The sequence below is a fragment of the Cydia strobilella genome, chromosome 18 (genome assembly GCF_947568885.1).
Source record: "Cydia strobilella chromosome 18, ilCydStro3.1, whole genome shotgun sequence".
NCBI lineage: Eukaryota > Metazoa > Arthropoda > Insecta > Lepidoptera > Tortricidae > Cydia > Cydia strobilella.
The window spans coordinates 3,399,614-3,413,932 of NC_086058.1; the positions used below are offsets into that span (position 1 = coordinate 3,399,614).

The window sequence follows — 14,319 nt, forward strand, 5'->3', positions numbered from 1 at the left end:
TCGAAACGTCAGGATGTATTATAAATTCAATATACGCGATATAATCCGTTTTCTTGGTTTTATTTCATGAGTAACTATCGCGGTAACCGAAGACCATATTAATAGATTATTTTATTCAAACAAATCTAGACCTTCCACTATTAAAAATAAGTTACATAATCAAAGGGCAAGCAATACACACAAAGGACAGGGCTAACTGTCATTACACAGAAATTGGGTCATTTGTGGGCAAACGACTAGTCGCAAATCATGCTAAAAGTGCGTGATTGCGTCTCCGTGATGGCCCGAGGAGAGTTGCTCAGCTAGAGGACAATAGGTAATTTAATTAACTTGATTTGCTTAGTACGTGTCTGGGTAAATAAATGTATGATATAACCCCTTTTTTATACAACCACCGTTAAGGTGGTTCGATTTTCATACAAAATTCAATCTGCGTTAATTAAGGCACTACACACTATTACTACACAAATATTTGCTCATTTATCTACTTTCGAATATTCGTTTGCGCTAAATTAATAGAAAAACTTTGTTTCATACAGAAATCATACATAAATCAACGTAATTTTTTCATCAATTTTACGTATGTGTGTGTCACAAATGTCGTGTACAAATACGTTGCGTGCGGCGTTGCCACTCTATGACGTTGGCGACGTTGCCTGGCCGACCTGGCAGGATTTGCAGTGCCGTCATGTTTAGTGCATTATTATTTGACAGTGTTGACACTGACACATAGGGTCATGTTTATTGTGACATCAATTTGTTTGTATAAATTGAAAATGATAGCAACGTCTAAATCAAGTTACAAAAATCATCGGTGTCCTAGTCCGCGAAAATCCAGAAAAATTCAGACTCAATTGAAGCGGAATTCATGATGGTGAAGTTTCGTAAGGTAGGTACAGTTTCATTCCTTCATTGTACATTGTAATTTTCTCGTGCAGATCTTTTTAGAAAATAATTCTCACTTCTTCCGTAATGGTAGATATAAGCAGTGAACAATACCTATATAATGTAATGTAATGTTTTGGTTGCCGAATAGTCAATGTGTCACTAACTCTAGGTTTTTTTAGGTATTGTGCAAAATGAAGAGGCATTCTTGGAAATATAATGTTTTCCTTCATTAGCCAGAAAAAATCAGGACATCCTCACTGCAATAAAGTAAAATAAAACATTTCCTGGGGATGAAAATTATGGAATTTTGTCTATGAATGAAAAACACAATTATTACTAGGTAAGTAAATGATAACTTTATTAGAATCCATATTTTTGCATAATCTTTCTTCCTATAACATTAGAGATTTTGTGCTATCATGATATTATTTTTCTTTCAGGTACAGGGACAACTACGGATAACAAATATGAAAAAATGTTATTTCATTTGTTGTGTGAATCCATCTACACCAACAAGACATCCACTGCTGGACATAGGCCTCCCCAGGGATCTCCACAACGACTAGTCTTGCAAGACCGGCCAAAATATCGAGAAATAAATAATATAAATAAACATGATAAATATCCCGTTTTCTATAATAGTTATAATTAGAAGGCCATGCAATGTTGTTACTCACTGTACCTACTTGAATCAAAAAAAAATATATAAAAAAAGTTTTAATTTTATTTTACAATTACTACTTTATTATTAGTACATTACGATACAAGTGCGAAAAGTAGGAAATTGGCAACGAGTGGCTATAAATTGAAACACGACCGAAGGAAGTGTTTTAATCGACACGAGTTGCGAATTACCTTTTCGCACGTGTATTGTACAACGTTTTACAGTACATAATTATGGCCCTTTACATTTTCGACATATGCACGTAACTAATTACCGCACTAGGGCGGTAACGTATATGTAGCACCATATGTACTAAAAAGTATTTTACAGTACATATGGTGCAACTTTCTCGCCCTAGTGCGTAAAGAGCACTTTTCATGCATATGTCGAAAGTTTAAAGGGCCATATGTACTGTAAAACGTTGTACGATACACGTGCGAATAGGTAATTCGCAACTCGTGTCGATTTAAAACACTCTCTGCGGTCGTGTTTTAATCTGTCGCCACTCGTTTCGAATTTTCTCTTTTCCGCTCTTGTATCGTAAATAACTATTTCAAACTGCAAGCGTACGATGATAGATCTCAATTCAATATAATTTTGCAACATTTGGCATTATTAGGTTATAAATTGTATGGCGATGAAATCTATCATCGTACCCTTCCAGTTTGAAAAATACTATAGAGGCTGGGCAGTAAGGGATTGCTTTACTTGTAGAACTATATTTAGCGCTTTAAAAAAAAAAACAGATACCTGACACTTACAAACCTGGACTTCCTTGGGCTAGTGCTACTAAGAATCGTCAGTATTCTCCATCCTTTCTGAGTTGGAAGAACCCAAAAAGGTGAGATTTGTGAAAGTCAGGTTTTCAATATATGTGGGCGTTTTCAACCAAACGGGTACCTACTTATTGTTGTCATATTTCCATAAAGCTTCAAAATGAAATCAACCTAACCGACAACCGACAATGTGGTACCTTTTAGTTCAAAACGTCACATATTTTTATAAAACGTTATAAACTAATTTATTAATAATACTGAATATCTGGGAGAATAAGAAAACATAAGTAAAAACTCAAAAATGCTCGTTTTCCCAGAGATAAGACCTAGCTAGATCGAACCCCTTACAGCAAATTTCATCGAAATCGTTAGAGCCGTTTCCGATATCACTGAAATATATTTCGGTTATATCGGAATCGGACAAGAATTCGAAGAATAAAAGGTATAAGAAACATAAGATAACACAAAAAGGACAAAAAAAAGTACCCCTGACGTACCAGTCTCGAACCCGAATCCTCTTGCACGTATTTCCACGAACATACCGCAACGCCATTGCAGCATACTTACACTGCATGAAATTGTCTACTACAAGCATCACGGAAACACTGTTTGCATGTGTGAGTAATAGTAGGAAATAGCATGACAGAAACACTCTGTCGACTTTAAAAGTGTTTTTTGCACTAATGAAGTATTCAATGTTTATTATAATAGTTCAATATTTATGTAAAAAGTGCGCTAAACATACTTGTAAGTATACAGATACCAACACTATTCCACAAAAAAATAAAACCTGAAAATTTGCGAAAGTGACGCCATCTAGCGGGGTTTAAGCTTTGGGTAACCTAGTCGAACCACCTTAACATCAAGCATAGTTCTTAGAAGCTTTAGTATCTACGGCGTATATTTTACCTTAGGAATTATAATTCTCAAGCTTTCTCAGTCCTAAAGTATTGCCAAGTTACCGTGGCAGCCCTCACGAGCCCCTAGGCACAGTAAACCACCACTTCTTTGCCCTAACGAGCAATTTGCTTTAAACAGCGGCGACCCTTGTTAACCTTTAGAGCGGTTTTCTAGAGATGTGCGAGATAGTGCAATGAATACATCAAAACTTAGCTACAAAACAATAAAATTGAAATATAGTAAACCTGAAATAAAACTATGAAAACGGATTATATCGCGTATATTGAACCACCAGCTTGGGATCCTGTAGTCCACCTGATAAAGGAGCAAGCGAGACATAGACTGTGAGACCGTAGTGTTGGATGATGCTGGACATTCTGATGTTTTGAAAAGATGTGTCCCGCCGAGTTTGTTGCCGGTCCCATATTGGGATACCCTCCTACAATTTAGGAGGGAATTAAATCTTCTCGGGTCCGTGGTGTAGGGTTGGAGCCGGCATAGTTTATTTTTATCGCGTATATATATATATCTTTACTTGAAAAATAATTATAGTGTATAACTAGCCTTATGAACCGATTTTGCATGTACAACCAGCCTTAAAGTTTGTAGTCTATGATTGTTCATTATTTTAGTATGTGGGTATTTTTGCATTTTGTAATTTTTCCTCAGTCACCCGTTGACCACGAACGCTGTAAAGAGTTCGAAACGTCGGGATGTATTATAAATTCAATATACGCGATATAATCCGTTTTCATAGTTTTATTTCATGAGTAACTATCGCGGTAACCGAAGACAATATTATATAGTAAACCTAGTTTTGTAACGCATTTTCACATACATTTTGTATGGACCGTTACAAAACTGACCCAAAGTTTGTATCAAAAACTGGGGACACTTTTATTCTTAGTCTCATGCAATAGTACTCGTGATTCTGAGTCTAAATTACCCAAAAGTTGATGGTTAAAAAAAAAAAGCAATTGGTACATTTTTTTCTCAAAAACCGGCCAAGTGCGAGTCGGACTCGCGCACGAAGGGTTCCGTACCATTACGAAAAAAAACAGCAAAAAAATCACGTTTGTTGTATGGGAGCCCCATTTAAATATTTATATTTTTCTGTTTTAAGTATTTGTTGTTATAGCGGCAACAGAAATACATCATCTGTGAAAATTTCAACTGTCTAGCTATCACGGTTCATAAGATACAGCCTGATGAGTGGTGACAGACAGACAGACGGACGGACAGACGGATAGCGGAGTCTTAGTATTAGGGTCCCGTTTTTACCCTTTGGGTACGGAACCCTAAAAACCAACATTCACACTACTGAGCGGGTGACGACCCGTGGTCCAGTGGTCAGGACGACTTCAGCCACGTGAGCTGGCCCGATTTTTGGCACCTACGCGAAAACGTAAACACAATACGATGAAGGTAAACACAATAGCAACTCGAACTTCTTTTGCTTAGGTACTAATAATGCATTAGTTTTCATACATCCATACTAATATTATAAATGCGAAAGTCTGGCTGTCTGTCTATGTGTTACCTCTTCACGCTTAAACCGCTAAACCGATTTTTGAAATTTAGCATAGTTTGAGTTCCGAGGAAGAAATAGGTTAGTTTTCATCCCGAAAATCATCCCTTAAGAGGGTGAAAAGCGGGATGGAATTGAGATAATTAATGAGTTGCCTGATAATTTGTGTGCATATTATGCTCAAACTGAATAATTGCTATAAGATTTTCTCCAGGCGCTAAACTTACTCTAGCTGCTGTTACTGATTCCACGCAGATGAAGGCGCGGGCAAAAGCTAGTATTTTATACGACGGCGTTAATTGACTTAAAAGGCAAGCAATCTACCTACATAGTTTCAGCTATGAGTGCTCATAATTCATATCCAATCAAAACCGACGGCCAACCCCTCAGACAACGAAAACTTGTACGTTTACTGTAACAATACTACACAAACTGCTCTTGACAGTATCAATTTAGTGAATATACCACATTAGTTTTGACGACGAGCTATTCTAACAAACAGGCGTATTCTGATATTAATAACAGGTTATGAATTAGATCTGGATAAATTACAATACGCCTGAAACTTACAGATCAAGGGCTGTCGGAGACCTTGTTTGCACCGGTCTAGACCACTCAGTATAATCTCAGCCTTTAGACGTATTAGGCAAATAATTTAGCACTTTCTCAGTCTACGTCTCTTAAGACTCCCCGGCAAGCTCGGTTCTCTATACAAACGTAGTTACGCTCTCATTTTAAAACGACTAGCTAGATTGCTCTGAAACTTAGTACTTACAATAGGATATGGTAGATCTAGGTCTGAAATTAGTTTATGTAGCTTCAGATACCATAGTAAAAAAAATACAGCGAATTTGAGTTTGTTTTTGCTCTATTTCGATTGTTTTATATACTAGAGGTATATAAACTAATTTCAGTAGGCCGAGCACATGATTGACGCGACAGTATCCCGCCGCGTGATAGACTACCCGTCTTTTACTAACTGTATGCATTAAGGGGGACGGGTAGTCTATGTCGCGGCGAGATACTCTCGCGCCAATCATGTGCTAGCCCGGCAGACCTAGATGTACCTCATATTATTGTATGTGTAAAGTTTTATTACAATCCAACACGTAGTTTTAAAATGAGAATAGAACTCAGTTTGTATGGGAACTTGGCAAGGTGAAATTCGGCCGAGCTTGCTGGAGCTGAGACTTAATTAATTAAAAATTCAAGAGCCCGCTTCTGATAGAACAACTTGTTACGATTTTGATACGACCTTGACGGTCGTCTTGGTAATTGGCGCATTCACGCACGAATTTCACTTCATGCACCAATCACCGTGAGCGATCTTCAAGGTCGTATCAAAATAAGATCAAAACCGTAACACGTTGTTAAATCTGAATCCGCCCCAGGGCAAACTAAGCTCTAGAATTATGAGAGTTAAGTCCGAATTTTTCTTTCTAGTGTTCTTGAGATATTATCACAAGTACGAGTATAATGAGATTAATGAATCTAAGTTGAGGTGAAGTAGGTTAAGAGAATGTCTACGAGGAACGGCACAAAATATAGAATAGGCTTAGAAATCCTGAGTAGGTACTTAAGATTTATATTTTATTTATTGGTATTAAGGATAACAACAGCCGTAAATATAACTAAGACATAATTATGTTTACATACAACAAGGCCAATAACAGTCAGTCAGTCAGGTTCTAAGTTTTTAAGCTCCTTAAAGAAAAACCAGTTCAATAAACACAACTAAAGTTGTAAGAAATCGCTTTTTACCGATAAGACCGCCTGTTGTTACCTAATTCTAATCGTTTTGCTTAATCACTTTCTTGGTGCACAGTTAAGAATATTTACTTTTTAGGGTTCCGTACTCAAAGGGTAAAAACGGGACCCTATTACTAAGACTCCTCTGTCCGTCTGTCTGTCTATCACCAGGCTGTATCTCATGAACCGTGATAGCTAGACAGTTGAAATTTTCACAGATGATGTATTTCTGTTGCCCTATGTACGGAACCCTAAATATAGCCTTTATGCCGCCTCAATACTGTACTGTTGGTCCATGTGACACTTAACTTTTTGAGTAATACAATAATAATATGCCTATTCTTGAGATTAAGGAGCTAAATATGCCCTTATCGGGAAATCTTTAAGGTTAAAATACAGGCTATTTTTTTAACTGATATGACGTCTAGAATTTTTATTTCCTATTTTACAATTTTAATACACTCATACTCATAATCTTTATTGCATATCACATTGTATCTTAACCTATACTTAACATAGAATTGTGTACAACATGACACCATGTAGGGCACAGCAAACAGTTTATTCACGAGAAGAACGAGTTTTTTGTACAAGATAATATACACTTCCTAAATGTTAATCAATCAATCCTTGATAAACAATAAATCAATTAATACCTAATCTATGCCATTTCGCCGATGACTCGTAACTAGATCAGTAGAGACAGAAGTAAATAAACGATCAGTAAGCCCAATTAAGCCTCTATTTATAAATACTTAAGACGAAATTGGAGGACCCGTGCTAATACATACAAACGTAGTCCTCATTTACCTCTCTGGATATTAACAACATGAAAATATTTTGACACAATTTGTTGTAAATATTTATCAGTACGGTTTTTACTCACTATTATTTACAGTGCACGACGTACAACCGCCGCGGACACTGATGCCTGAGAATGGATTCCCAAAGAATCCGAAATAAAAAGCGACTAAAAATAATAGTGAGTAAAAACCGTACTGATAAATATTTTGAAATATGTCTCACGATAGTTTAAGTGCGACAATTTGTTGTAATTGTAAGAGTTAGGAACATTTCAATTTTTTTATGAAATATGTTTTTACATTTATTAAAAAAATCGAAAAAAGTCAAACGTAGGGGCATATCTATGGTATATATACATTAAATTATGTAAAAATATTATCCGTATTGTCAATATTTAGAGAGGAAAATGGGGACTACGTTTGTATGAAGAAGCGGCCGTCCCCTTCCCTCTTAATCCGGAGGATACACGTGGTACAATAATGAATAGAAAATTTAGAAAGTTATAACGATTGACTAGTTATTTACTAACTTTTTAATTTCTCATGCTCTGAAATAGGGTCATCGTTATTTTAAAAGGTGTGCAAAAAATTATATGTTTCTACACTAGAGCATTTCACGTTCCAAGTACGATTTTTGTATTTTTTTACGAAAAAATTGGTTTTAAATGGATTTATTACACAATTTCCATTCTGATATTTGACTCCCCATTCCATAAAAACCTAACGATACTTTTGCCTAAATTGTTCATTGATAGTGGCCTCAAAAAATACTATAAAAAAATTGCATGCACATGCATTACTTTCCTCGTATTCGAAATGAATAGTAGAGGGCCGGGTTGTCTGGTGGTCAGGACGTAAGCCGCGTAAGCTGAAGACGCGGGTTAGATTCCCGCCTCGGCCACCGGTGGACTTGGTTACTTTTTCTTTAGTGTATGTTATCGCTTTCAGTTTATAATTCAGTGTTTAAGTCTGGTGAAAGGCATCATTGCAGCCTCGGACTAACAACGGACGTGGGACCTTAAGGTTTATGAGTCAGTAACAAGTGTGTGGACGATGGTACATAAGTACTTAACTTATCTAAAACCCTGGAGTATTACAGTGACTGAGACATTTCAGTTTTAATCCCTTTATTGTTTTTATTACTCGTTTGCTCGATACTATTGTAAAGTTGCCATAACTTTTTCCTATAAGTTTAATAAAACCGTGGGCGAGCCGCGAGGCGAGACCTTGCACGTTTTCAATAAAGATCATCTCCTGTCGTCATTTTCCAGGGTTTTATTAGAAAGGATTCAATGCTCGTGGACAGAATTTAGCAATTTAATTAATAAAGGAGTTAAGTGACTGTGTGAAAAAAAAAAAAAAAAAAAAAAAAAAAAGTGACTAGTGGTTTATCGTGCGAGTTTTAGTTCTATAATTACACTACGTAGTTACCTATAGAAGAACTATACTATACTTAACCTTACAAAGATTTATTAGTTTATAAAACGATCGGTTTGTAGGTAATATTTTTCTAAAATAGGTGTCTAAAAGCGTGCTTTCTTTGACGGATTTACTTACTTTACTTATATAATTATAACTTACTTTGATGACGCCGATCCAACATCCTGTAATCTTCATTATCTTTGATTTGGTACATTAAACAATCATTGTTTTATGCCCATGCTTTATCAAAATTATCACGGTAAATAGACCGCACCTTTACACTGATTTAAAGCAAGGCCAAACATCATTTACGCTAAACGAACGCAAACAATCTTTTGTTTGGCAAGAGCCAGACTTTCACGGCGAGCACCGGTTTTATCAGGAGCGGCAAAAATCAAGAACTTTTAATAAGATTACAACAAACGCGAGAGAAAGGCAAAGTTCGGTTTAATCAAAGTGATCTTGTCTTGCCTAACGGCAAAGGACTATTATTAATGAAAAAAACGGGAAAGGTTCAAAGGAAAGCGCAAATAAATAAAAGCGTTACGCCTTAACTTTTGATGCGGGTTTTTCTAAGATTAACCCTTATTCGTAAAGACATTTGAAGCAGGATTTCCGCTGTTTCTTTCAGTAATGTACGTACATAAAATGCGGCAGAAATATGTACAACTTATATTTTTATTTTTTTATTAGCCTACTTTGATGTCCCACTGCTGGGCAAAGGCCTCCCCTCGTTTTCTTCACTCGACCCTGTCATCGGCATTTTTGGGGTAGAATGCGTCCGTCGTCCCGCCATCTCCTTTTTGGTCTGCCTGAACCCCGGCCTGCACCGTCTATGGTGCTCCACAGGTCCCACTCAGTAACCATTTTGGCCAATTAACAACTTATATAATTGGTTTAAATTATTCTCATGTTCCTCAGAATTATATAATACCTATGTATGTAACCTATATGAATGTATTTATTTAATACTTTTTCAACTGTTAGAGTAGGGTAGGTGTGACAGAGAGAACACTACATATTCGCGTGCAGCGAGTGTTTGATTTTACTAGTCAACTTAAAAAAAGAGAAATGTCATACCTGTAACGATAGGGGTGTTCCAATACGCCGCGCGTCTCGCCATGGGCTCTAGAGCGAACGCACACGCCGGTCCGATGAATGCGATGACATGGTCGTTGAACATGTCCGCTGCTATCACTGGGGCTAGAGCAGGACAGGTAGCTGTATGTCTTACCTGCCCGCGCAGCATGGTTTCCCCTATCACTAAGTCCGTCACTTTCGCACTCACATACTTGTTAGAACGTGACAGGCATGGTGATAAGCGTACCGTGCGATACGTCGCGAGATTCGCCACTGGCTCTAGAGCGAACGCACACTCCGGTCCGATGAATGCGATGACGTGATCGTTGAAGTGTTCGCTGCTATCCCGGGGGCTAGAGCAGGACAGGTAGCTGTATGTTTTACCTGGTCCCCCATTCCAGTAATGATAGGGCTGTTCCAATACGCCGGTCCGATGACGTGATCGTTGAAGTGTTCGCTGCTATCCCGGGGGCTAGAGCAGGACAGGTAGCTGTATGTCTTACCTGGTCCCCCATTCCAGTAATGATAGGGCTGTTCCAATACGCCGCGAGTCTCGCCACTGGGTCTAGAGCGAACGCACACGCCGGTCCGATGAATGCGATGACGTGATCGTTGAAGTGTTCGCTGCTATCCCGGGGGCTAGAGCAGGACAGGTAGCTGTATGTCTTACCTGGTCCCCCATTCCAGTAATGATAGGGCTGTTCCAATACGCCGCGAGTCTCGCCACTGGCTCTAGAGCGAACGCACACGCCGGTCCGATGAATGCGATGACGTGATCGTTGAAGTGTTCGCTGCTATCCCGGGGGCTAGAGCAGGACAGGTAGCTGTATGTCTTACCTGGTCCCCCATTCCTGTAATGATAGGGGTGTTCCAATACGCCGCGAGTCTCGCCACTGGCTCTAGAGCGAACGCACACGCCGGTCCGATGAATGCGATGACGTGGTCGTTGAAGTGCATGTCCGCTGCTATCCCGGGGGCTAATGCGCCAGAGCAGGACGGGTAGCTGGAAGAAAGGGAAAGATTATGCCTCGGATAAAAATTAAGAGGTGAGTATCGTAAGTGTTTTTACACGATGGCCCAAAAAAAAACACAATAAAATAAGTAATAAAAAAAACCGTTGACAATTTTTTTAAGGCATATTGTTTGTGTATCAAAGCTAAAGGAGAGTACATATATTGAAGATGTTACGTTTTATTTTAGTGAAATGATTGTACTCGAGTTGGTATTTTTGATGATATTTTGTAAAAGAAAGTAAGAAAAATATTTCTAAAAATTATTTGTCCGCGTATTTTTGGGCCAACCTGTAAGATAAGATGCCACCCTTCTCGAAATATTCATAATAAGATATTTTATCAATAACGTGCTCTAAAATCTCAACACGTTATCGTAGAAGTGACTAGACTTGAAATCGACTTATTTATTACATACATGATACAATGACTTTCCTGAATGCGGATGATACCTATTAACATCAATTTATATATGTCCTACCAAGAAGTTCTTCTCAAAAGACACACACGAAATCTAGTAACATAACTATACAAAAGAGACGGGGCCGTATTTTCGATCCTTAAGATTTTACAATATTTTTAGTAAACTATAAAACACAGTTTATTTTATTTTTTATGTTTTTTTGCTATGTAGCTTGCATGCTACAATTTCTAAAATAAACAGTCGAAAAATTCAATTTAGTCATCACGTAGGGGCACAAACTTGTTGCTACGAGCTAAGCTTAACGCGCTACGTTTTATAGTTACGCCTCTACGCTGCTACGACTCCGCTACTTCTACGTACAGATAAATCCTAACCGACCCATTTGCCTTATCGAAATGGGCCATTTTAAGCAGGTACCCCAAAAAGGTAAACATAATGTGTCTCTCTCTGTTACGCCTGATTGTAAACATGTTGAAAAGAAACAGAATATTAATGGGCCGTTAAAGCCTTTTAATGTTCAAGTGTAGTGGTTTCAGTTAATGTTTGACCCAATTACACTATCGGGAATTTTATTTACGTGTCATGTTATTATCGCTAATTTTGACTATGATAACTTCTATTGTAAGTGAAACATTTATTTGGCGTTAATTAATGAGCTTCTATTCTATTTATTTCTGAATAACTAATATAGGCTGTTCAGTTTTTTTTTTCGGGAAGGTAAAGAAGTTTTATTATCAGCTCGGTATGGAAAATATATAATATGGATAAACAGACATCACGAGATTAGTTTTCTATGGGATAAATGGAACAGTTTTTGTATTTCCAAAAATATTTTCGTATACTTTTAATACTATAATTGACGACCGCTTCTTCATACAAACGTAACATTATGGAAAATACAACAAAAACGAATTTCCATACAATTTCTAAAAACTCCTTACTCTTATAATAAATCTAAAACAATGTTTTGCAAACAAATTAAGTAAAAATATATTTTCTAAAATTTAAATATCTATTTAAATATCTCAGTGTATTTTTTTATAAATAACGTATTATATATTCATGCAAATTAGTTCCATAACATCGATGTATTTTGATTTAATGGATGATGATGATGAACCAACCTGCCTTGCACCTTCTGCAGTTCGACCCCATGGTGCGCCAGGAACTTCTCATTGACCTTATCCAAAGCCAGGTCCACCGCCGGCCCGCAGCGCTCCAGGTCGAAAGGGGAATCCAGGCGAGACGCCATCAGCACCCCCACTTTATACACTGTCTTTGTCGTGGCTGACGAGCCAGGGAACAATAGCAACACAAATAATAACATTATGGAAATATAAGTTTCATCAATTTGACGTTTAAAACTTTGTATTTGAAAAGATTAGCTTTGAAGACCCGGCAAAAACAAAAACCGTTGTACTCGTAGTTTCTTACTTAAGTTTCATCGAACATTTAATACTCGCTTTACTGATGCGTCGAAAACCACTCTGATTTTTGTAGTACAATTAACCGAGTTCCTTTTCGTGATGCGTCAAATAGTTCTGTACTTATTTACGATTTTTAAATACGTAAAGTTTCACAACGCGCAGTAATCACGGGACGTCCGTCGCCCGGGACCGATAGCCCCGTACTAGCCGGCAAAGGCTTACAGGGTGGGGGGAGCAACAAGTTGTTTCCCGCCATCCCCCATTAAGGCTTGATAGGACAGATTAGTTGCAGACTGAAACTTCATCTTGTGAAGTAAGTTTTTATGCGAGAAGGTCCAAGACTAAAATCAATGATTAGTAAGGATGATAATATTAATGAGGATTATTGATAAGGGTCTTAGGATAAGGATTAGGATAAAGATCTTAACTAAGTACCTCAGTATGTTTTTGTTAGAGATATTTTAACAAACTTAATTGCTAACCAAGCCGATCAATAGATGATATCTTTTGTAAGCACTGAAAATTTAATATCCGCATATGAATACTAAAAGGAACTAGAAGGGTCTTTAGTCAAATTTTAATTTAAACTTACTGAAACATTTCCATTTTAAACAATATTAATTAGTATTACTTTGAGTCTTATTTATTCCTGTATAACTGCCAAGGCCTTTCTGTTTAAAATGCTTTCAACCTTTAAAGGTAAAAGCCTATTGATAAGTAAGATAATTCAGTGAAGGCCCGTGAAGTATACAACAATACTCATTGAATTCTATCAGGTTGTTGTTAAATCTACCATCCTTTGACAAATACTTGGAAGGTCATTTGAAATAGGTGCGCACATTGTTGAATTATGTAGTATACGGGGGCATATTGAAAACGGATATTCGTATGGAATTAGAGATATTCAGATATTAAATTCTTTAAGGGTTTTTAGGGTTCCGTACCCAAAGGGTAAAAACAGGACTCTATTACTAAGACTCGCTGTCTGTCTGTCCGTCTGTCACCAGGCTGTATCTCATGAACCGTGATAGCTAGACAGTTGAAATTTTCACAGATGATGTATTTCTGTTGCCGCTATAACAACAAATACTAAAAACAGAAGAAAATCAATATTTAAGTGGGGCTCCCATACAACAAACGTGATTTTTGCTGTTTGGTACGGATGGTATGGTTATGGTAATCATGTGCTAGCTAGCCCGGCTGCTTGTTCTGGATCTTTATTAGATGTACCGCACCTTTATTAGATGTGCTGCAACGCACACAGTTCGTACATAATTTTACACCATCTCTGTTTCATTTTTTATTAGGGTATTTTCGTTATGATTTTATTTCTTTGTTTGTAAGTAGTAATTAGTATTTTTTCTGATGTGTCTGTAAATTTTTATTGTGTGTAATTGCAGCTGCCGGGCTAGCACATGATTGGCGCCAGAGTATCTCGCCGCGACATAGACTACCCGTCTCCCTTTAATTCATACAGTTAGTAAAAGACGGGTAGCCTATCTCGCGGCGAGATACTGTCGCGTCAATCATGTGCTCGGCCTACTGCACAAATAAATCATTTATCTATCTATCTATCTACCGGACGTTTGTTATACCGAAGATAGATATTACTCCGTAATAGATGGATAGTCTAAGGAAAAAACGTGCC

General features: G+C 37.4%; 1 protein-coding gene across 1 annotated transcript in view; it reads right to left on the minus strand.

The window, feature by feature from the left end:
• Nucleotides 1–12,630, minus strand: part of LOC134749651 (atrial natriuretic peptide receptor 1) — a 78,202-nt gene extending 65,572 nt beyond the window's left edge. The window contains exons 1-2 of the mRNA XM_063684667.1: nt 12,369–12,630; nt 10,648–10,813 (exon numbers count right to left, since the gene is read on the minus strand). Of these exons, the coding sequence (XP_063540737.1) occupies nt 10,648–10,813; nt 12,369–12,571 (369 nt within the window). The 5' untranslated portion in view covers nt 12,572–12,630. The remainder of the gene's footprint in view (nt 1–10,647; nt 10,814–12,368) is intronic.
• Between the last annotated feature and the right edge of the window lie 1,689 nt (nt 12,631–14,319).